The sequence below is a fragment of the Pteropus vampyrus genome, unplaced genomic scaffold (assembly GCF_000151845.1).
Source record: "Pteropus vampyrus isolate Shadow unplaced genomic scaffold, Pvam_2.0 Scaffold305, whole genome shotgun sequence".
NCBI classification, from domain to species: domain Eukaryota; kingdom Metazoa; phylum Chordata; class Mammalia; order Chiroptera; family Pteropodidae; genus Pteropus; species Pteropus vampyrus.
This window is the reverse complement of record NW_011889086.1, coordinates 1,215,378-1,240,697: the sequence shown is the minus strand read 5'-3', so window position 1 is coordinate 1,240,697 and position 25,320 is coordinate 1,215,378. Positions and strand designations below refer to the sequence as shown.

The 25,320-nt window shown below is 33.6% G+C and overlaps 1 protein-coding gene across 8 annotated transcripts in view; it reads right to left on the bottom strand.

Annotated features, from left to right (window-relative positions):
- Window positions 1–864: 864 nt before the first annotated feature.
- Window positions 865–25,320, bottom strand: part of OMA1 (OMA1 zinc metallopeptidase) — a 63,068-nt gene continuing 38,612 nt past the window's right edge. For 6 of the 8 annotated variants that reach the window (XM_011377073.2, XM_011377071.2, XM_011377074.2 and 3 more), the window contains exons 8-9: window positions 15,758–15,907; window positions 865–1,322 (exon numbers count right to left, since the gene is read on the bottom strand). In XM_011377073.2, coding sequence (XP_011375375.1) covers window positions 1,110–1,322; window positions 15,758–15,907 — 363 coding nt within the window. In that variant the 3' untranslated portion in view covers window positions 865–1,109. Of the gene's footprint in view, window positions 1,323–6,587; window positions 6,815–6,836; window positions 7,962–15,757; window positions 15,908–25,320 lie in introns of those variants that run through there. The other 2 variants (XM_023521506.1, XM_011377076.2) reach the window with 2 other exon arrangements.

Here is a 25,320-nt window from a genome sequence, read left to right as displayed (position 1 = left end):
AATCTTTGCTTCGTATTGTAAAATGAGAATAATAAAACCTACATTATAGGGTTGTGGACTAAATGGGCTCAGCTCATACTCAATGAAAGATAAGTTTCTTTCTCCTTTAATTCGCTAAGAAACTATTTATTCAATATAATGTGTTTCAAGAAAAAATTTCCTCTTAGGAATATAGCCTAAACATCACAAGACTTCACCAGTTTGAAAGTATAAATAACACATTTTTAACTTATCTCCACATTTATATAATACAATTTCTGGGTGTCACTAGGGATGTGTCTTGTGCTTCTTCCCTCATCTCCTTGTTGATGTTTGCTACCCAGGGAGATCACCTTAGGGGCAGAACCTTCTCCTGCTTCTTCTGATGCAACCCTCAACAGGTGGTTGCCTTCCCGAAGTACCCAAGGTTCCGAAATCGCAATATGATCAAGGAGCCAAAACGACAAGACTTTCTGTTAGGACTTCAGGGCACCGGAAGCAAACTAAGTCTACAAGGAAATGACCCTCTCTCTCCATTTTGTTTCTCATGTTGTGACTTGGGCCACAAACAGCATTACTTGTACTTCCCTATGAAAACAGATTCTTTAGCTTCTGCTTATGTCATTTTCTTTCATTATCTAGAGTAAAGATCAGGAAGTTCTCTTCCCCAAGGTCCCCTATTCCGCATAATCCACCCCAAGGCAGACCAATTTCTGTAAACAGATGCTTTGGACTATCAATTTCCCAGTTTATCATAACCACCCAGCCTCTGAAATCCAGTTTAGGCTCAGCTAGAACCCGCACTACAATAACGATTAATGCACATCCTGATTTCTCATCCACTAGAGGTGTGCCTTCCAAATCAAAAGCAAGTATGAGACAGAGTAAAATGTGTACTATAAATTTATTCTGTGACATTTTCCTCACTGAAGATATTTTAAAAGATTAAAATACATCAATATTTCGTGAAAAATAAACACTTAGAAGAATTTAGGTAATACCTGTAATATACATGATTTGACCCTGAATATCTACTTTTTTTCATTTCAAACATCATTTTTTTGGAAAAGTAACAAAAATTATAAGGATTGTTGCATTCTTCATATATCCTCTGTCTCATAAATTTCAATTCAGCTGTCAGTTCTTTTCTCAACTATATGTGTTAATAGTATTTGCTTCTGTTTTTGAATGGGATGAATATCCACTTTCTTTTTCTTAAAAGCGATATTTAGGTCTTCTTTCTTTGATTCTTCAAGAAAATGCTTCATGCTGAGTTTGAATAGTAATTGAGGGTCTGGTCCAGAAAGTGGTGGGCAATTACAGATCTCTCTAATTTTGAGAGCCTATAAAGAAAGAATACAATAAAATACAAAAAAGAATACAAAACAAATATACATATATAAATTTATTAAGATTATTCCAGTAATTCTTAATATGCTCTGTGCAAAACAATGAAATATAAGAATACATTCTGGGTTGGGTTTTTTTTCGAATAAAAGGTATCTTAATTACAACACATAAAAGAGAACCATAGACAAATTCTTGGTTAATAGTTACATTTTCATGATTTGTTGACATAATAATACACTTGAAAAAAATAACTATATCTGCAATGACAGCTCAATGTCCCATTAGGAATAAACAAGCCCTCTTGAGAGGTATCTCTTTGGTTTCAGTTGAACTCAAACTGACCCTAAGAACAACCTTTCAGAGATTTTTTTCAAGAAAAAGAAAACAATAGAATATAAATGTCTGAACATACTGAAAGATCTACATAACTGAGACCATCTGTAGTGGAACTCATGCTAATAACCTAGAAAAGTAAATCAAAATCGTGACAATTTTTAACTCCAAGAAAAAAAATGCTGCAAAGAAAGGAAAAGTAATCACAGTGTACTACATGGCTCAGCTGTGACTGGTATTTACAGTTTTTAGAACACCGAATCTTGCTCTAACCCAAAATCACGGTTTAACCATACAGGGAAGGGGAAGAGCTGGATGCATGTGTGTGCGTGCACAGGGTATGACAGTGATAAGAGCTTAATTCTCATTCTCTATAGGGGAAAGTAAAAACAGATAACGCCTAAGTTAGGAAGAGGCAATATAAGCATGTTATACAGAAATGAGGGGAAATACCAAACAAATAATTTAAGAGAGTTGGAAATGGTTACCCTTGAAATCGAGGGCAGGGTAAGGGAACTGCTGCTTTACATTAACTAGCCTTAGAGAATGATGTGATTTTTTAAAGTAGGTACATGGATGACTTTAAGACATAAAAGCTAAAATATTTTCTTTAGGAAAAAAGTCTTAATATGAAAAGAGTTTTAAAAGAGAAAGACATTTAGGGGGGAAAAAAACTAGTTTCCTTTTGTACTACCTCTAACTTTTTGATAGTGATTCATGTTAAGAAAAGTAAATAAAGCAAGGAAGGGGCCAGTGTTTGGGGGAGTGGTAAAATTTTAGAAAGACTGATGCCCAGCAAGTTCTCACTGATAAAATGACTTTCGGGAATAGGAGTAGAAGACCTGAAGACGTGAGGAAAGAGGTAATGTGGGTACCTAGAAGTAGAGCATTCCAACAAGCAGCAGCAAGTACAAGGACCTGAGATGGGAGTATGCCTAGAGTATTCTGGAATAGTGAGGAAGCCACTACATAACTGGGTAGGAGCCAGTTATGTAGGATCTCTTAGGACATCATAAGGATTTTAGGTTTTACTCTGAGTAGGCCTACCCCAGATAACTGTGGGGTCCCTGGCAAGAATGCAAATGGAGGCTCAGATATTGTGTGTTTAAATATCTAAAAGCTGTAAGTAAAGCTAATAAACTACTGCATAAAATATGTTCTATTCTCCCACTCTGAGGAATACACATTCAAAATTACTCTGAAGGCTACGTACAAAATAAGAATTCTGGAATTTCGGAATGTCTAAGGTTGTGGGGAGACCAGCTCTTATCTCTGGCCTGCTGCAATATCATCAAGCACTAAAAAATGAGCTATCAAGCTATGAAAAGACAGGGAGGCGCCTTCAGTGGGAAAAAAAAAAAAAAAAAGAAAGCAAATCTCAAGAGGCTACATAGTGTATGACTCCAACTACAAGGCACTGGAAAAGGCAAAACTATGGAGACAGTAAAAAGGTCAGTGGTTGCCACAGGTTATGGGAGACAGGGAGATGAAGAGGCAGAGCATAGAGTATTTTTAGGGCAATGAAAACTACATGGTACTGTAATGGTGAATACATGTTATTATACATTTGTCAAAACCCATACACGAATGTACAACATAAGAGTGAACCCTAATCTAAACTATACTTCGGGTGATAATGATGGGTCAGTGTAGTTTCATCTACTGTAACAGATGTACCACTCTGGTGCAGTATTTTCATAGAGGGGGAGGCAGGAGGTATATGGAAAATCTCTGTACCTTCCATTCAATTTTGCTGTGATACTAAAATTGCTCTTAAAAATAGTCTTTAAAAAAAAAATAAGCTGGCATGGTAAAAAGGCTTAGGAAAAAAGGAATTAGAATCTGCTTTTGTTGTTTTGTTTTTAATGCTTTTGCACTACATGCTTTTGTACTAATGTTTTTCTGTACCACATTTTACGATCCTCGCGTAAATCTTTTACAGAATAAATGTACTTTGAAGATGTCTGAGCTACATTAATTGCTATAAAAACTATGTATTCTTCACAAAGGCTTTCTATTAATATCTCTTCATGTGTGAACTGTTTCTCTCCTCGAACTATCATTCAAGCAGAATCCTGTTATGGACCAAATACATTTCTATCAAATCTTAATCTATTTTGCATAGTAAGATTTTATCAGACATGTTGGTAAAATATTTTTTAATTTACTTTCCTTTTAACATTTATTTTATTACATATCAAGGTGTCAACATCTTTTATTTTTATAAATTCAAATCTATCCCAATAAATATACCTTCATCTCTTTAAAAGTGAGCAACATTTTCTCACTGTACAGCTAGAATATGCCTTTCCATTTCTTTTACCTTGTTTTCTGTGCTTAATGCACTGCACGTAATAGGTGCTTAAATGTGTGCTGAATTTTAAACATTTATAGAACACAAGTTATGAATAAATCGTTATGACAAATGTCATAGGGAAAACACTCTTTAAAAGTTTATAGTCTAAGAGAATGCAGAGATGTACTCCAATAACAATATAAAGTTCTAAGATCCCAAAGACTTGAAGTTAAATATGGAATTAGGCAGCCTAAAGATCCCAACTAGAGTGAAAGGGACTAGCATTTACTGTTTACTTTCTATGTACCTTGCACTGTGCCAGGTATTTTACAAAATGTTACCTAAACTGATGCTATCATATGAATCACTTTTGAAATGTTGGTGTTGGTATAGAACACTTATCACTAAAGTGTCTCATAAGGGAGTGAAGGAAAGAGGGAAGGAGGCAGGACCTTACCAACACAAACACACAAGTACTACATAAAACACCCAGGAGAGCGTGCTATCCTGATTTTACAGATGAAGAAAACTGAAGGTTAGGTTAGGTAACTTCCTCGAAGTTGGGTGGCTGGGTCAGAACTAAAACCCAAGACTCCTAAGACCACTACTATTTTTAAACTACTTCCTAAGAGTATACTTTCCCATTACCAACTATTAATTTGCCACATGTTAAATTTCTATGAAGGAGCAGAACTGCTATTCAATTAGTTGCCCATTTTTCCTATTTTTAACCCTATAATACACTACTGATCTTTCCTATTTGTTACACATCATGCAATCACTTAACAAACATTGACTGTGCATTTCAGAAACTGTCACATGCACTAAGCATACAGCAGTGAACAGCAGCCTGACAATCTAGGAAGGAGACAATAAACAACTGAACAAAATAATTTAGTAAAGTAGATGAAGAAATTAAACTGTGAACTGTGGTAGCAGATAATAACTGCATGGAAGAGAGGCTATTTGAGATTGGGGGATCAGGGAAAGCCTTCCCAGGGAGGTGACATTTGGGTAAAGAGCTGAGGAAAGAACGTTCCGGGAAGAGAAATCAACAAGTAGAGGAGTTGTAAGAAGGAAACAAGCTCGAGGTGAAACCGCTGGAATCAAAGGAAACCTGGGGGAGAGTGACATGTGAAAAAGCTGGAGAAGTAGGCAGTGGCCAAATTATATGATTTAAAGACTGGGTAAGAGTTTGGGGTTTTGTTCTAAATTAAATGAGAAGCCACTGAAAGGTTTTAAGTAGGAAAATGACATTAAAAAGGTTGCCTGGCTACTGTATTGAAAATGGATTGTTAGGGGTTAAAGTGAAAAATGGAACAGGAAGATTAAAATAGGCGATGACCGTACTGATGCAGGGAGAGATGATGGTGACTTTTATTAGGGTAGCAGCAGTGTTGATGGAAAAGGGAACAGATGCCTGATGCCTTGTGGTGGCAGTTGGCAAGATATTTCTGTGAGCAGGATATAGAGGAAAGGGAAAGGGAAGAATCAAAGATAAGTCCTAAATTTCCTCCTTTGTTTATTAAAACAGGGAGTGTTTTTTTTTTTTTTATCATGCTACTCATGTATCTGAGGATAATTTAGTTGCTTATAATAGTTATTGTTAAATAATATTGCACTATCTGCTGGTTAATGACCCTAGTTTATAAATTCTTTTAAAGGTGTTGCTCTTACCAAATTGTCAAAATAAAATCATTTATGACCATAAAATAAATCAGATAATTAACATTGTCCCTTTTTATTTTTTAAAGCTAGAATTATTCTTTGAATAACTGTTCTTTGAACTTTTGGAAAAATTTGCCAAAGTAAATCGTCAGTGCTAGGTGCCCGAGATTCTCTTTGCTAATCTGATATAACTCTTTGGGTTTCGAATACAGTGCTATTATTTATTTAAATTATGCCTTACCTCTCTTTTCAAGTTAATTTGAGACGGTTCATTCTAGTTATAGTTTCTACTTCTAGCTGCAGATACTTTGGTAATTGTCACACACATGCTCACACTCATGCACACAGTCTAATTACTTCTGATTTTGACCTGGGCTATTAACATCACCTAACTAAAAATATTCACCCAAATATTTTGGTTTTCTTATATGATAGTTATTGTAGCTTTTCTCCCAATCCTATTGACATTTTATTTTCTAACTAATCCAATGATTTTCTCTTTGACTAAATTTCCCAAAGAACCAACTATTATAATTTGCTTATTTCTGCTTAGTTTTATTAACTGTATATTCCCTGTCTGGGCACATTACATTTCTCTATTTCTTTTCTCTTTTTCTTTCTTACTAATATAGACATTTAACTTTACTTACATATAGCTTTGACAGTAACCAATGAAAATATAACATCATTACAAAATTTCTTGATTTTAAGGCATGCTCTTAATTGTTGAAAGACTTCTCTCTTGCCTTATACATACGCAATTTTATTTTAATTTCCATGTAGCCATCATATTTTAATTTTTGTTATATTAATTTTAATGTATTGTATCCTGACAATTTGAACCATAACATTTTATAAGAAGTATACATGGTTTCGTCCAAGTTATATAACCAGTATTTTTATGAAAGATGGGCATTTGAAAAGAAAATAAACATCTTTTTTCTAGCAGTTAGTTTCTTCTTTCAGTTAAATATTTTTGTACTATTTATTCAATTCTTTGTTAATTCCTTATTTGAACTGTGGTTTTCTAAGAATAGCAGGGTGCAAGCTATAATTAAAATTATGTATAAACACTCTAAATATTTTATCTAATTCTTAATGACCAGTGGATTGTGAAAAGAGCACTGTTGCTACTGAGTCCTTCACTGACGTGTTGTACGTGTTTCACTTATTTAGGGGTCTTCTATCCTAAAAGAAAGAAAAGTTGGTTTGACTAGATACCATACCAAAGTGTATTAGTGTATTTGTTCCATTGCTTTTGGTTTATTTGTTTTGTTTTGTTTCTTTCCACCTAAACTCTTACATGTCTCCAAAGCTTGAAAAGTAAGATCCAAAGTCATTCTCACTTTTACATTTTTAAATTTTCCCTTTATACCTTGGCATCTTCTAGGAACCTATCTCTACAATAAATATTAAACATTTGATAAATTTAAATATCTAGGTATCATCATTTCAGGGCTTTTTATGCATGATGCTCTGAGATTCTTCGAAAAACCCATCTTGAGAAATATTATCTAAATCAAAAATGTAGTACAGAAACCATAGTCACAGAAATGAAGACATGAATGAACTGGTCTTTACTGTTAACATGCAGCTTGGATTTCCTTGCATCTTTTCAATATTCTTCCATTTTTTAGACAGTCTTTTACCTTTGGGTATTTTAATTTGTGCTGTTTCTCTACCTCCAGCATCAATGAGTCTTTGGGGCATCAATTCTGCTCTTTACAGCCTCCAATGAAAGTTGCACAGCTTCTGCTGTATTCACAAGTTTTGCAATTTTCTAAAATGAACGTGTCTTATAAAGTCATTCTTTCTTCTGTCACCTTCAATGTAATTCACTTAGGCTTCCCATGTCAGCTTCAGATGGGGATGCCTTCGTGGTTCTCATCACCTAGGCTGTCCTCTCAAATGAAGTAAAACTTTCAAATCAGACCAGAGATCTGAGATGTGGTTTTGTTATTTAGATTTTCTACTCTTTGAAGCTTAGGTTACTGGAGGAAAATGGGCATTTCAGAGGCTTTGCTCTTTTGTTGTTATTGCTGTATTTAGTTTAGATGAGGATCCTTGTGGTGTTATTAGTTAAGGACACTCAGACACTAAATAAGTCTTTTAAGTACAATTACCGATGATCAACTTTTCTTTATTTTCAACTCTTATGCACTCATTGTTCTGATTTTTTAAAATTCTATCTTACCTACCTCTTAAACCTACTCTTTGAATAGGAGGAAAATGTGGCTGCAACATCTTTTATTACATTAGAACTGATTTGGCTGGTCTGAGTTCCTTCATCATCATTCTACATAGATTCCTCCCGAAGACACACATTCAGGTTGACCTTTTGAGACAGAGGAGGAAGACAGTCGTAAAAACTTCTCAGGCAGCTGAAGAACTGGATATTTGCAGAGTGGAAAATCACTCCACGATAACTTGCTGGCCATAAGAGGGAAAACCACATTTCCGAAAGACAGGTTAGCTCATCGCCATCCAAATCCACTGATTGCACATGGTATCACTAAACACGGAGCAACCAGATTAAAAGAATCCTGAAGTGATGTGATACGAAGCATAGCTGCATCATTTAAAAAATATTCTTGCCAAAATTTAACTACCATTTATAGGCATACAGAGAAACAAGTTAGAGGAAAATTCAAAGAAGCAATCCGATAAATCTAGAATGTGGGACTAGATTTATTCAACAAGTCAATGACATGTATAAAAATAAACAAAACAAAGTGGTAGGGGCACTATTCCAATGTCAGAGACTTCAGGGACACAGCAACCAAATGCACTGTATGTGTTACTTATGGATTGTGATTTGAACAAACCAATTACTAAACTATATTTTAAGACAGAAAACTGAATATGGATAGCTATTTAATTTTATTAAGGGATTACTATTAATTTTCTTAGATATGATAATAGAAGAAAATGACACTACTTTCTAAACTGCATATTGAAGTAATTAGAAGAAAAAGCCCTCAAGTCTGGGATTTGCATTAAAATACTTCTGAGAAAAAAATAAGAGAAGGGAAAGAAGACGCCAAGTATACAAAAAGGTTGATACTACTGAATGTGAATGAAAGATGGGAGTTCATTAAATTATTCAAATTATTCTCTACCTTTACATGTGTTTTTAAAAATTTATAATAAAAAGTAAAACTAAAACAATTTTTCTTAAAAAAAATTTTTTTCTCATTTTAGCATTTCTGTGACCCTATCCTTGATTTTACATCTATACCTTTAGATAGCTCTAAATGGCTCATGAAAAGTTTAAATGTTCCTCCTAAAAAAATGAAACCAGTCCCTTTACACACCCCCCTCTATTTCCGACTCTTTTCCTTAATGTCTGAAGGCAAGCATTCACTTTTTCAAAAAGCCTAGGAGTTTAACATCAGTAATCTCAATCCTAGAACTCACTAGAAGCAGATTTAATAGAAATTAATGAGAATCTCATAGGTTATCACTTTAAGAGAAAGAAAAAAAATACAAAGATAATGACTATGTTGCTGCCTAAAAATAACAAAACAAAAACTTCTGTTTACATATTGGTCTGACAGGATGATTTGATCTGATACCTTTACTTGAAAGGCAAATGGATGACAACAGAAAATAAAAACAGAGAAAACTGTGAAAGGCTTTGATATGGGCAAAAATATCATTGGGTGCCTTGTCAAGGGTAGCCTTGGATGTTATCTCTGCCTTTCATGGCCTTACAGCTATTTTACAACTCTGTAAGTTGTAGAAAACTAGTAACAATGCCAACCATACTTGTCAATGGAAAAGGAAATGAATGAACTGTGCCTGGTGAAGTGGAACTGATTGTTGCCTTATGAATGGATCGCTTTTGCACCTATTTCAGCATTACTTATTGCCTATATATATATTTGTAGTTCTTAAATTCTCCTTTGACCTACTTATAATATATTACTGGCTCCCTTGTTAATAAGTTAAATAAAATCTCAGATATGGTTTATTTTATATTTGTTGAAGTCATGATTTTTACCTTTTAAATTTCCTCTAATTCATTTCATTTCCTTTCAAAAACTGCAGTGGAAATTGAAGTCTGACTAGTTTATGAAGTAGTCTAAAATAAGTACAAATAACTAAAATTTTTAAATACATAAATACATAATTTTTAACTTTTATGTATTTTGTAAATACATAAAAGTTAAAAATTTTGTAAATACATAAAAGTTAAAAATTAAGGCCATCTTCACATAGGTCAATTGTCCTCTGAAATGAAAATAGTAAGGAAAACTTTTCAGATAAAATTGTATAACCAACCACTCGTAACATATGTGAATGATGTATTAAGAAATGGCTACTTTTATTCCCAGTAACAACGAGTTTAGCAAACAACTACTGATACATATCAGGATTCTTTTAGGCACTACATATCGAGTAAAACTACAATTACTCATAAAAACTTAAGTTTTAAAAAAGAAAAAGAAAACAGGAAAAAAATTAATGCCAGAGAAGCTCCATGATTAGATTAAAAGCTTCCTTTGGAATCAGAAACCAAGACATTTCAAGGGGAGAAAAAAATCACCTCCATTTTCTAAACATGTTTTTCTAAAAATATCATTGCTTTTCTCCCCTTTCCCCTTAAAAGCAATTTTTTCTAATAGCCCATTCATTTCGGCCTCAAGTAGATACACATTACATGCACCATAATATTTTTTTAAGGTTTTAGACAATGTTACTGTCAGGCTGCCTGGCTTTATATGATTCAGAGGCCAATTCAATTACAGTAGTTGCTATGATATTTGCCTTTTCCTCAACACTTTCCATGTCAGACAAAATGAAATTCTGTAAGGTGAGCAGTGTATGTTTGCATACATTGGCCAACAACGACATTTCACTTCAATGTTAAACACTCTCATATTTTCTACTCATGATTTATGTATTTACTTTGTCCAATTATAAATGCATAAGAATGATTTACACATAAGTTCAAAGCCCCCAGCTTCCTGAAAGTTTAAAGAATTCAAAGCAAATGAGAAGAAAATGAATGCATTTACAACCTGCCACTAAGTGATTCTGACACTAAAAAGTAAATACAAACATCAAGATTTAATAAACAGTTTACAAATAAAGTTGACACTGAAAGTTCTAAGAATATTAAAAATAAATCCTATTCGAAATTATATTATTATTATAATAATGTAACCCCCAACTAAGTCCAAATTAAATGTTTTTCCTATATATTCTATCATTCTTCATCCCCTTTGCCCTCCTCCCCCAAGGAAAAGAAAGGATGACATACAAGAGAGTTGGTGAGAGTAGAAAATAAAAAATTCAGTCTAAATGCCTTCAGTTGTAAAATAAATCTTTCAAGTGAATCTCTACCCTAGGTTCTCATACAATTTCCCTTATTCACAACTATTCATATTTTATAATAATCCTTATAGAAATAAAGTTAAATAAGGTATCTCACTCAAGGACAGTTTATGGTATACGCAAATTTAAAGTCTGAACAGTATAACTATAATTGTAAAACTGTCATGCTATTAAACGTCAACAGGTTGATATAACATCTGTTCTTCATTTTTTCACCCAAGTTGTTATGGTAACCAAAATATGTGGGATATGTGTTTCCTAAATTTAACTGATTATTTCAAGTAAATAAAATTATAACATATCATCTTATTAACTACAAATAATATTATTACTACAACCCTATACTTATCTTTTTTAAATGCTAGTGGATCACAGGATTATATTTAATTAGGCATTTGCACATGCTTTCTCTCTGAATTTACCTTAAAAAAATAGCAAGAGCATATTTTTGTCTATTCTGGGGGCATTTTCTTGGTTTAAAAAACAAAACAAAAAAAGGGAGCTAGTTTATTTTCTAAACATATACTATACTAAAATACTGCAAAATTATATGATTATACTAACTTGTAGGAGCTGTAGATCATCTCTTTTGTAAATCAGATTCTGTTACTCCTATAGTCCTCTGCGGAAAACCTTCCACTGGTGTTGCACACGGAGTGACAAGACCTGTACCTTTCACTGTCTGTTGCTCACTCTATTCCAGCCGTATTGGTTTCCTTGCTGTTCCTCAAATAAACCAGGCTCACTCCTGTCTAAGAGCCTTGTACTTACTATTCCCTCTGCTGGGAAGGTTCTTCCCTCAAGGTAACCACATGGCTGACTCACTTATTTCAAGCCTTTGTTCAAATACCATCTTCTCAGTGAAACTTTCTCTGATCAACCCATTTTCAAATCAGCTATTCTAGCACTTCTACCATCTCTGCCCACACGTTACAGATTTGCTATGGACTGAACTGAGTCCTCCAGAGACTTCATATGTAAAAGCCATAACTCTCACTGTATTTGGAGATGGAGCCTTTGGGTAATAAGGGCCTTCATGATGGGACCGCTGCCCTCATAGGAATAAGAGACACCAGAGAGCTTACTCTCTCTACCATGTGAGGACACACAAGAAGGCAGCCATCTGCAAGCCTGAAAAGGAGACTGCACCAGAAATCAGTTGGAACCTTAATATTAGACTTTAAGCCTTAGGAATTATGAAAAAATTAATTCCTGTTGCTTAAGCTGGAAACTTGATCTTGGACTTCTAGCCTTTAGAACTGTGAAGAAATGAATTTCTGTTGCTTAACTCACCCAGTCTATGGTATTTTGTTACGGCAGCCCAAGCTGACTATTACATTGTTCCTTTATATTCCTCCCTAACTCTTATTACTGATTAATAAGTATCAGTGATTTATTCTATACATTATTAATTTATTGTATTTCTTGTCTGTCTCTCTTTACTGCAGAATAAGTTTCATAAGGGCAGAGTTTTTTTGTCTATTTTGTTCACAGCACATACAATACCAACAATCTGGCACATAAATGGTAATCAATAAATATTTGTTAAATTTAGCATCAAGTATAGTTTTAAAACATCTTAAATGCTGATATGCTATAAGAAATAATACATTTCTGTGATGATACCCAAGGAATAAAATTAGATATAAAAATATATAATCTTTAGTAAGTTACATTTAAAAAGATCAAAATTACTAATATTTATGTTCTCATAGAACCAAAGAATCTTACTTTCCTGATTTTCTTGATCATTTCTTCTCCTATGAATCGGATCTACTACAAAATGTCTTCCTCCTACCAATTAAATATGGAAACCACCTAATACTGTTAACTCTATTTGGGATCTTTTTCTTTGCTTACTTCCTAAGTGAACTCATCCACTCTCACTGCTTCAGCTATCACTGTTTAGGGGGTGACTCTGAAATCCTCATCTCTGACCTCGATTTCTCTGTGCTCTGGTGCTGTATTCCCAACTACCTATGAGATACATATCACTTCAGGCATATTGTAAGAAATGTCAAAGAACAGGCGAATTAGGAATAATATAACACTGTACTCACTTAAGTAGAAAAAAAATCTTAAATAAAATCAAACAAAAAAATGTAGTTTTTAGTAGTGTATAGACTCACACAATTCTATATACTGCCTGATGATTTGCTTTCTTTCATTATAGAAATTAAACCTATTGATAGTAGGAAATTCCAATCTCTGAATTATGACTATTATTCTAATTAACAATATGCTCTTACACTATCAGTTTCACTTCAACCACTGAATTATTCCCAATATTGTAGTAGAGTTTTATTACTTTTTAACTGAATTTAATCACTCGGGGCGGGGGGGCGGAATATAAGAATATAAGGTTTTCAATTTAAGTTTCTGAACTAGGATAGATATTTTTAGAAGAAAAATAGCTCCCAATGTTTTTCTTCATCATTGGCTCCTAAATAACATATTTATTTCTTTGTTGTTTGTCTTCATACTCACTAATCAATTCATTAATTTTTTAAAGACTTCTTTAAAGCACATTTTTTACTTCTCTAAAGACTTAGTTATCTTCAATGATAAAATGACAACTGAGAATTTAGATGAAGCTTCAGATGAAAATTGGCTAAAATTCATTATGCTATATAAGCAAACCATATATTTTTAGAGTTTCACTGAACAAAAATAAAAACAAAGGGAATTCTAAGAGAAAGCCATGTAGCTATAGCTTTAAAGACTGGCTAACCCTCCTATGGTGGTATAAGTTCCCTAGGTCTTGGGTAGCACTAAGAAGGTTCTTAGGGATCTTCAGCACAAATCAGTTACTGATGAAACACATACTGTCCCAGTCCTATGTTGCACTTTTAAGATGAATGATTACACATTTTAGCAAGTAAATTTCACTGCTGTTTTTTTCTCAAATATTTTTTCTTCAAATTAAGAGTATAAATAAAATAGTTTTAGGATAGTTCTTAAGAACCCATGTCTGGCTGTCCATGCTCATGAAAGGTTCAAAGTATGCCCAAACTATCACTAAATCCTGTCAATCATTCCTTTCTAAATATATCCAAAATCTGACCACTTCTTTCCCTCTATTCTGCCTCTATAATCTCCTAACAGGATTATTGCCCAGAGCCTCCTAAATAGTCTTCCTAATCCCACCCTAGCCCCACTATAGTCCATTCTCTACATAGGAGACCCCGTGATCACTATAAATCATTCCTCTGTTCAAAATCTTCCACTAGCTTCCCATAACTGCTGAAATAAATGTCAAGTCCTTACAACAGTTTAGAAGACCCTTCATGGTCTTATCCCCCGACACCTCAACCATTCTTGCCTTCCTATACTCATTCAGCCCCAGCATCTTCTTGCTATTCCTTGAACACACCAAACATATTCTCAATTCAGGTCCTATGCACTTGCTGCTTCCTTCGCCTGAAAGACTTCCTATATCCACAGGACTTGCTCTCTTGCTTCTTTCCAGATTCTGTTCAGTGAGACCTTCTCTAAAAAATGAACATATAAGCTAGTACGTTTTTTCTGCTACTCAGCCCACTCTACTACCTTTAACCGGTTTTATTTTTCCTCAATGTGCTTACCACTGCTTTCCAAACTATATGTATGTTTATTATTTGAATTACCTAATGAGAATGTTAGTTCCAAGAAAGGAGAGACTGTTTTGTTCCTTGCTCTTTCCCCAGTAATGAAATACAGAATGGCAGACTATCAATGAATATCAATATTAATCACAAAAATGAATGAATGAACCTCATGGTAGTTTCTTATCCAAAACTAGATGCAGGCTATTCCTTCAAATTGCATACTACTATAAATCATATTTCTTGTTGTATTATCATTTTGTACTTATCTTAGCATCCTGGAAATATCAAGAACCATGTTTTACTTCTCTTTGTATTCTCTGTATCAACCATTATTTCTTTCTTATAACAGGTACTCAATATTTGTTAAGCTAAATTTGAAGACATACTGAAAGATATTTTTGTAATACCCTGGATCTGTTGTGTTATCCTTTAGCAAACAGCCCAATTCCAATTCCTAAACTGCTAAAGACTGTTCTGCTTTTATAACCAAACAGCAAATTTAATGCAAGTGAGACAGAAGAGAATGTGTAACCTGCCTTGGAGATATCTGATATCCATTTTGTACTGCTGTGAATACTGCAGAAAGTATTTTAAATGATGTTAACAAATCAAAAGATTTTTATAAGATAATGAAAACTACTTGATAGAAAGCTGCTTCAACTTGATTCATTACTGAATACTACAAAAAAAAAAAAAAAAAATAGGGCCACACAGCACATGCTTTACTTTATCTTTATAAAGAAATAAATGACCGGAAAGCAAATTAATATCAAGAGATTTTTTTCCTAAGAAAAACTCCAGCATCACTATTGGAATTATACCCACTTGACCCAAAATTCTTGCATAACTCGTTAATTGTTTTTTTTTTTTAACAATAAGCTTAAATCACCAAGAAATGATTAAATTATGACCAATATATTAAAAAAAATGCCTTGAGTTTTAAACTTTCACCACATCCGTTAAAATTTTAAAATATGATACTAAAAAGGTTAAACCTTCATCATCAAGAAAAGTCAACTCACTACAATTTGTTCCCCAAGACTTGTGGACAAAAGGATTTTACTTTTCAGCCAAGTACTATGAAAACTGACAATCCAAAATAGCAACAAGCTAGAATTCTCCTTTTCTAAGCACAAGAAGTAACAGCATTCAAAATAAATAATGTGGTAAAAATAAGGTCTTGCCTTATACTGTGTTAGCTCACCTCAGGTATGAGTCTATCCAAGTGCTCCGCTCTGTTTCCATGAGAAGGATGTGTGGATAACCATTCTGGCAACTTGGGAGAACCAGAGAGGCCATCTATAAATTCCATCTGCTGCCAAAACACTGAACTTGATCTGACGTCCACACAGGCCTAAAACCAATATTAATAAAATCACAAAATGACTTTCGTTATGAGGACACTTTTTTTACATTTATCTTTATGTCATTACATGTTTAAAAAAATATTTTCTATCATTCTAATAAGTAGAATATGTTCATTGCTTTAAAAATAAATTTAAAGAATATGGTATTATATAACTTAAAGGAGAATATCCACCCTCTTCCTTGCCTCAACTTCTACACAATATCTACAATAATACCACTCCTGAAGATAACCCAGTGTTTTCAGTATGGATATTAAAAACATGTATTAAAGGCAAAAATCTTCCAAATTAATATATTCTATGTTTTTATAAAAATAAGGTTTAAAAATCTAATCTGTTAATAGACTGTATTAAAGAAATTTTATTTTTAACTTATACCACTAGATTAGAAAACTTCAAATAAACATGAAGACTTGTATTTTAATATGGCCATCAAATCACCTATTTTTCCTCAATGTATGTGCTGAAGAACATATTTAAGTCATTCAAAATACCTTATAAAAGTATGTCTTTTTTAAAAAATAGGATATATAGATCTTGAGTACATGTATGTACAATTCCATCATGTACGTATATGCATATTTTATATGCATAGGACATTTCTGGAAGGCTATGTACAAAACTGTTAATAGTAGCTGTCCTAAGAATATAACGGGTGTTTCATGGTAGAAAAAGAGCAAGATTTTTACTTTTAAACTATATTAATGTATATTATTTATATAATAAAAATTATTTCTGAATCCTGTATAAAATGATTTAAATATTATTATAAGCCTGTTCAATTTATTCACATTACTTAACTTACACTTTAAGAAATGAGACTGGAAAAAAAGTTGTTATATTTCTCAACCAGCTTACTTTCGATTAAATCTATTAAGAAAAAATTACACTATACTAATTAAATGTACTATCAAAAAGCTTTAAAGTGCTATCAGACTGCAAATAGTGAGATTGTGATACACAAATATAGAACATCATATGCTAGTCAACATCATTTTTAACACCATTAAAATATTTTTGAATGTTGGAAAAAGAAAGAGAAAAAAATAATTTTAATTCGAAGCAAATTTTATTCAATATTTAAAGCAAACAATTTTTTTTATTGTGGTAAAATGCATATAACATGAAATTTATCTTAACCATTTTTAAGTGTACTATTCAGTGGTATTAAACATATTTACATTGTTGTACAGCCATAACCACCATCCATCTCCATGATTCTTTGCATCTTGTAAAACTGTACCTATTAGATATTAACTACCCATTCTTCCCTTCCCCCATTCCTTGGCAACCACCAATACAATTTCTGTTTTTATGATTTTGACTACTCTAAGTACTTCATATAAGTGGAATCATACAGTACTTGTATTTTTGCGACTGGCTTATTTCACTTAGCACCATGTCCTCAAGATTCGTCATATTACAGCATATTACAGAATTTTCTTACTTTTTAAGGCTGAATGATATTCCATTGTATGTATATACCACATTTTGCTTTATCTATTCATCGGTCATTGGGTTGCTTCCACATTTCAGCTATTGTAAATAATGCTGTTATGAACATTTCAGATGGATATACAAATATATCTTCAAGACCCTGTTTCAATTACTTTGGGTATATACCCAGTAGGAGAAGCACTTAATCATATGGTAATTCCATTTTTTTTTTTTTTTCAGGAACAGCCATACTGCTTTTCATAGTGGCTATACCATTTTGCATTCCCACCAAACAATGTACAAGAGTTCCAATTTCTTCACATCTTTGTCAACAGTTATTTGTTACTTTGATAGTAGCCACCCTAATGGGTGTGAGATGGTATGTCAATGTAGTTTTAATTTGCATTTCCCTAATTATTAGTAATGTAGAGCATCTTTTCACATGCTTATTGGACACTCGTATATCTTGTCTATTCAATGGGTTGCTTAAATGTGTATTGTTTAATTTCCACAATTCTGTGAATTGTCCAGTTTTACTTTTGTTATTGATTTCTAATTCAACCCACTGTGGTCAGAGAAGATAATTTTGTATGATTATCTATCTTAATCTACTGAGACTTAATCTGTGGTCTAACATATTGTCTAAACTGGAAAATGTTCCAAACAATCTTGCTGTTGTTATTGAGTAGTGTTCTGTATATGTCTATTAGATCTAGTTGGTTTATTGTGTTGTTTAAGTCGTCTACTTCCTTATCTTTTATCTGGTTGTTCTATCCATTACTGTGAAAGGGGTATGGAAATCTCCAACTACTGTACAGCTATCTATTTGTCCCTTCATTTCTGTCAGTTTTTGCATCATATATTTTGATAGTCTGTAACTAGGTGCATAAAACCTTTATAATTGTTATAATTTCATATGAATATTCCATTACTATAAAATTTGCTTGTCTCATAATCTTTTTTGATTTAAAGTCTATTTGCCTGACATTAATATAGCCATCTCCACTCTCTTTTGGATATTGTTTGTATGAAATATCTTCTTCCATCCTTTCACTTTTAACCTGTGTCTTTTGATCAACTGAGTCTCTTCTAAACAGTACATAATTGGATCATGTGTTTTTATCCACTCTGCCAATCTCTGTCTTTAGATTGGAGAGTTTAATGCATTAATATTTAAAGTACTTACTAATAAAGAGGGATTTACTTCTGTCATTGTACTATTTGTTTTATATACACTCTACATCTTTTCTATCCCTCCTTTCCTTCATTACTGTCTTTTGTGTTCAGTTGATTTTGTATAGTGAAATGTTTAAACTCCTTTCTCTTTTCCTTTTATGCACATTCTATAGCTATTTTCTGTGTAATTACCATAGGGATTACATTTAACAACCTAAAGTTATAACACTCTACTATGAATTTATACCACCTTAACTTCAATAACATAAAAACTCTGTTCCTTTACAGTTCTGTCTCCACCCTTTTGGGTCACTAATGTCACAAAATGACATCTTAATACACTGTATACCCCAAAACATAAACTAATAATTCTTCTAAATGTATTAGTCTCCTAAATTATGTAGAAAATAAGGTTTGGTGTTAACAAATTAAGGTTACAGTAATACTAGCTTTTATACTAATAATTTTTTCTTTAAATGTATTAGAAAACAAATCATGTAGAAAACAAACAAAAAGTAGTTATAACCCATTGCTACAATAACACTAGCTTTTATAATCGCCCTTGCATTTACCTTTATTAAGATCACTATATCTCCAGACAGCTTTGAGTTACTGTCTAGTGTCCTTGCATTTCACCTTGTAGGAATTCCTTGAGCAGTTCTTACTAGGGCAGGTCTAGTGGTCACAAACACCTTCAACTTTTAACTGGGACTGTCTTAATTTCTCCCTCACTTTTAAAACAGCAGTCCCCAACCTTTTTGACACCAGGGACCAGTGCTCCTATGAGAATCTAGTGACTGGTGATCTGAGGTGGAGCTGAGGAGGTGATGTTAGCACTGGGCTGCAAATACAGATGAAGCTTTGCTCACTCTCCTGCTGCTCTCCTCCTGCTATGTAGCCCAGTTCCTAACAGACCACTGACTGGTACTGGTCTGTAGCCCGGGGGCTGGGGACTCTTGTTTTAAAAGACACTTTTGGTTCATATAAGATTGTCAGTTGACAGGGTTTTATATTTTTCCTTTTAGCATTTTGAATATATCAAGCACTGTCTTATAGTCTTCAAAGTTTCTGATGAAAAATCTGCTAAAAATCTTATTGAGAATCCTTTGAATGTGATGATTTGTTTCTCTCTTGCTCTTTTTGAGATTCACTCTTTATTGTTGGTTTTGATTTTAAGTTTGACTTGAATATATCTTAGTGTAGGTCTCACTGGTTTATCATATTTTGTGTTCACTGAGCTTCTCGGATGTTCATGTTGATGTATTTCAGCAAATTTGGCGAGTTTTCAGCCATTATTTCTTCAAATATTCTCTCTTCCCCTTTCTCTCTTCTCCTCCTGAGACCCCAATATATATGTTTGTCCACTTGATGGTCTCACACATATCCATTAGGATCTGTTAACTTTTATTCAATCTTTTTTTTTTTAATTTCCTGTTCCTCAGCCTCAATAATTTCTACTGTCCTATTTTCAAGTTCACTGATTCTTTATTCTGCTTGTTCAAATCTGCTTTTAAATCTGTCTAGTGAATCTTATATTTCTATTACTGCACCTTTCAGCTTTAGAATTTCTTGTTGGTTTCTTTTTAGGTTTTCAATCTCTATACTGATATTTCTATTTTATGCATAATCACTTTCTTGACTTTCTCCACAACTTCCTTTAGTTCTTTGAGCATATTTTAAAGTCATTGTCTAGTATATCTGCCACTAGGTCTTTTTCAGGGACAATTTCTGTTTATTTTTTTTTCTTTAATGGGCCATACTTTGCTGTTTCCTTGAATGACTTGTGATTTCTTTTGTTGAACACTGGACATCTGAATCTAATAACAATGTATTTCTGGAATTCAGATTCTATGCCTTTACTCAAGGTTTGCTGGTTTTGTTATTGTTTTTGTTGTGTGTGTGTGTGTGTGTGTGTGTGTGTGTGTGTGTGTGTGTTGCGGTGGGGTTAGAGGGGGTAAGGCACCAGACCTATAAATTCCCCAGAAGTCCCTTTAGCTAGAAGGAGAGGGACTTGAAATAATGGGAGAAGGTGAAACAACAATGGTTTCTCACTGCTTTGTCTGCCCATCTGCAATCAAAAGCGGCATTCAGTGACCAGAGCACAGATCCCTGATATTAGGAAGGCAAGGTTCTTTTTGTTCACCCTGGCTACCAAAGCTGTCTACAAGCTGTTCCAGAAACACATACACAGCTGTCTGCCATGTGACTGCAGGTGTGGAATAGGTAGCTGCTACTGTGTGAAGGGCTGAAATGGACTGAAATTAAGCAAAATTCATTGTCCAAGACTTCCCCTAAAAGTTGCAAGCCTTCAACAGACTCCAGAGCTCCAAAATAGTTAAAGCAGACAGATTCTGTCAATGTGATTGCTGTCTAGGTGGTGAGACAGATTTCTGGTGCTTTCTATTACAAATCTTTCCAGAACTATAATATAATTCCTTAAAACCATTGATTATTCTAAATTAAAAAGAATTCAAGGTATTTTGCCCTATTAAACATATACAGGTATATATGTGAATAAATAGGAAAATATAAATATTTACAACAAACATAAACATGTGATCCATGTTTATACATATACAAATATATCTATATATGTGCAAGGTATGTGTAATATGTGTGTGCTTGTGTATAAAATCTGTCATACATATGTATATTGATGCAGAAATACTTATGTGATGCTAAGTTCTAATTACACACAGAAATATGTCCTTCAATAGCAAGTCAGCATATTCACAACATAAATATAAACTGAGAAAATAAAGCAAGGTATTCTTCTAAAATAACCAATAAAATATAAAATGAGTTGAAAGATTTTAACTGAAATTATAAGGTACCATTTTCAAAAGCATGACTCATCTAGCAGTTAAAAAAAATGTTCTAAAAACTGGATGATAAACATTTAGACAGACTTTACAAATTCAGGAATTATCTACTATGAGGTTTATTTGCTACATAGACCAAAGCATATTTAATATTTTTTCAGACCAAAAGTGCTAATCACAAGTAAAATACTTCCCCCTTCAATCTCTAAGAAACACAGAAGGCAACCTTTAAAGTAATATTTGACATGCAGAAATAGAAGAAATTAATTATCCCAACAGACTAAAAAATATTCCAAACTTAAAAGTATTCCAAAAAAACTGGAGATATCTGCTTTAATATTAAGATACAGGTGCTGAAGTTTGTGTACACTTCCAAAACCCAATTCAAAGACCCATAATATCAAATAACTTTGTTTTCAAAAGGAATATTTTACTTATATTTTTTCCATTTTATGAAAAATAAGTGACGGGGTGACATCGACAAAATGGTAGAGTGCACTGATTCAACAACAATACACAGACAAATTCCCTTTGTGAGAAATGCAGAAACTAATTCAGAGACTTCTGCACTCTGAGCAAGTGTGAAACCAGATACATCAAAGCTAGTAGGAAAATTCAACACAGTTCCTACCATAACCTCTACACTCAACACAGGGCCATACAATTGGAAGGAAACCCAGTTTCCAGATTCTCCCTGGGTAAGGAAAGAGTTAGATCATATGCCCAACTTTCCAACTTTTCCAGGTTTGCCCAATGGACTGGCTTCTGTCTTGCCTCTCTCTGACCACTGATAAGACCCAACATAAACCAGATGCCTAGAAACCAGTGAAACAAAGATGGCAGTTTGAACTAGCACACAGTAGTTATCAATGTCCTTCCTATAGCTCGGCAGAGAGCTAGCAGGCAAAAAGTCCCAGATTCCAGCTTCCCTTCCCTGGGAGGGAAGGAAGTAAACCACATGTCTAACACTGTAACACTTCTGGAAGCTGCCTGAGGACTGGCTAGTGTCTCATCTTCCTCAGAGCACTGACAGGACGCAGCATACTTTAGATGCCTAAAAGCCACTAAGAACAAAGACAGAGGTTTGGACTAGCATGAAGGTTTGAGAGGTGCCCAAAATTTCTGACTGGACTATTGATAAAAGACCTCTCCTGTATAAGACCAGTCTAAGAAACTGGAAGAGGTGGTTGCTTTTTCTAATGTGAAGAGACCAATGCAAAGAGTCAAGGAAAATGAAGAAACAAGAAAATATGTCCCCAAAACAAGTAAAATCTCCAGAAACAAACCCTGATGAAACAAATATATAATTCAGTGACATAGAATTCAGACTAACTATCATAAAGATGCTCAACCAGGTCTGGGGAAGTTCATAAACAAAATGAGAATTACAACAAAGACAGAAAATATTTAAAAACATCAAACATAAATCTTGACACTCAAGAATACAATAAATGAACTGAAAATATTCGCTAGAGGGGATCAACTGCAGAGACAATCCAGAAAGGATCAGTAAACTTAAAGACAAGTCACTGGAAATTATTCATTCATGGGAGTAAAAAAAAATAATAAGAGTGAAAAAAGCTCAATTAATTTATATGACACTATCTAACAGTCCAATATATGCATTATAGGAGTCCCAGAAAGATAGAGAGAAAAGCATTAAACTCCTCACTCAAAAGACAGAGTGTCTGAAAGCATGAAAAAACAATATTCAACTGTGGTCTACAAGAGATTCACTTTAGATTTAAGGACAGACTCAAACTGTAGGGCTGAGAAAAGATTTTCCATGCAAAAGAGAAGACTCCGTAAATAAAACTTGTGAGAAATGAAAGGGGAGACATTACAATTAAAGCCGCAGAAATAAAAATAATCATAAGAGCTCACTATGAACAGTCATATGCCAAAGAATTTGATAATCTAGAAGAAATGGATAAATCCTAAATATATACAACCTACCAAGATTGAACCATAAATAGAAAATCTGAACAGACATAAAACAGCTTAGGAGATTGAATCAGTAATAATAAAAAAATCTCCCAACGACAACAAAAAAGTCTCAGAACCAGATGGTTCACAGGGGAATTCTATCAAACATTTAAAGAAGAATTAATGTTAATCCTTCTCAAAATCATCCAAAAAATTGATTAGGAAGAAACAGTGTCAAACTCAGAGAAGCACAGTAGAACGTTGGTTGTCAGGGGCTAGGGATAAGGAGAAATGGAAAGTTGCTATTCGACAGGTATATATTTTCAGTTATACAAAATGAATAAATTCTAGAGATGTACGACCTTGTACCTATTGTTAAAGGTACTGGTGCCTCTTGACTAGAAGATAGGTGGTAATAGAATAACAGATGCCATTTCTTAAGTATCTCTAAAAGTGAATCAATCCTACTCTGCCATTCTCGTTTTGGCTTTCCAAAGTTCCAAAGAATCAACAGAGCATAGATAGCAGCAAACCCACAACTACACAATTTTAAGACAATATAACTCTTGCAGCAAAAGCCTCTTCTAAACAAAAGAAAGCTTAAAAAGAAGAAAATTTTTCAGCCTTACTGGAATCAATCAGTTTGTTCCTGACTTCTAAGTTTGTGACCTGGAAATTCAAATTCATTTGAATTTGGGAGAAATCCCCACCATTAAGTTAAATGTAACTATGCATTTCATATGCAGAAAACAAACACCCTGTCTATCTGGCATCTTACATTAAAAAGAAGCATTTAAGTCAACAATGTCTTCCTACAAACAGGTAGCATCCTCCATATTAAGTTCAAGTCTTTCTTCTTCCCCTTAGTACTCATTTATGTATTTTAAACCACTTAATTTCCTTCTCCTTTTGTATTCCTAGGAACTCCAGTATTGACAAAAGGAGAGTTTCTATTTAGTGACTACAGGCTCTAATTCTGAGACCATGGTATACCAGGCACTTCTCTGAGCATCATTCAAAGGGATGGCTTCTCCACATACACTGATCTTTTCTCTGCATTCTCCAAGCCCTGCAGGATCCCAAGGTTTCTTCTTTGTGTCTCAGTTGGCTTTTTCCATTGCCCTGTGCTCTGGAATACTTTGGCCTAAGAATTCAACTCTCTAAGGAATGTTCCATAGGGTCCCCAAATTTTTGTTAGTTGAATTCTTGTACTTAAGTCCCCACTTACCCTTGCTGATCTAGATCCAATACTGTCTGATTTGTCTCTCTAGCTTTGAAATCAGTTATGCAGGGAGTACATTTCCTTTTATTTTCCATATCTGTTTAGCTTAGTCTCAAGTATTCGACTTTTTTCTTAAGTAAAATTCTCTTTCTCCAGGTCGGTCAGTGTGAATTCTTTCCCTCCTTCCTTCATTTTTTTTCTTTTTCTTCTTATATATTTTCACCGTTCTTTTTCTGACAGAACTAAAATATCTTGATTTAAAAACTGATCTTCTTCTTCCCTGAGTCTGTGGTTCCTAAAGACAGAGTTTTCACATATACTTTTTAAATTTCCTTAATCCTTGAGTTTGTAATCATTACACAGATTTTACTCTCCACCTCACCCCAAAATATAATACACGTTTCATAATAAGGATCTCTGTTTCTTTTCTTTTCCCCAGGTCCTAAAAGACTTCCCTCCCACAGCTTTATTGAAGTATAACAGGCAATTAGTTGTTTATATTTACATTGTACAATTCAATGAGTTTTTTTTTTCAATTATAGTTGGCATACAATAATATATTAGTTTCAGTTGTATAGCATAGTAGAGATCTATATAACTCATGAAGTGGTCACCTAAAACAAGTACCCCTCGTCCCCTTTACATATCTTTTACAACATTGTTGACTATTTTTCTTATGCTACACATTTCTCCATGACTATTTTGTATCTATCAATTTGTACTTCTTAATCCCTTTGCCTTTTTTCACCATCTCTCCAACCCCCTCCCATCTAGTAGTCCTCAAAATATTCTCTGTATCTATAGTTTATTTGTTTTT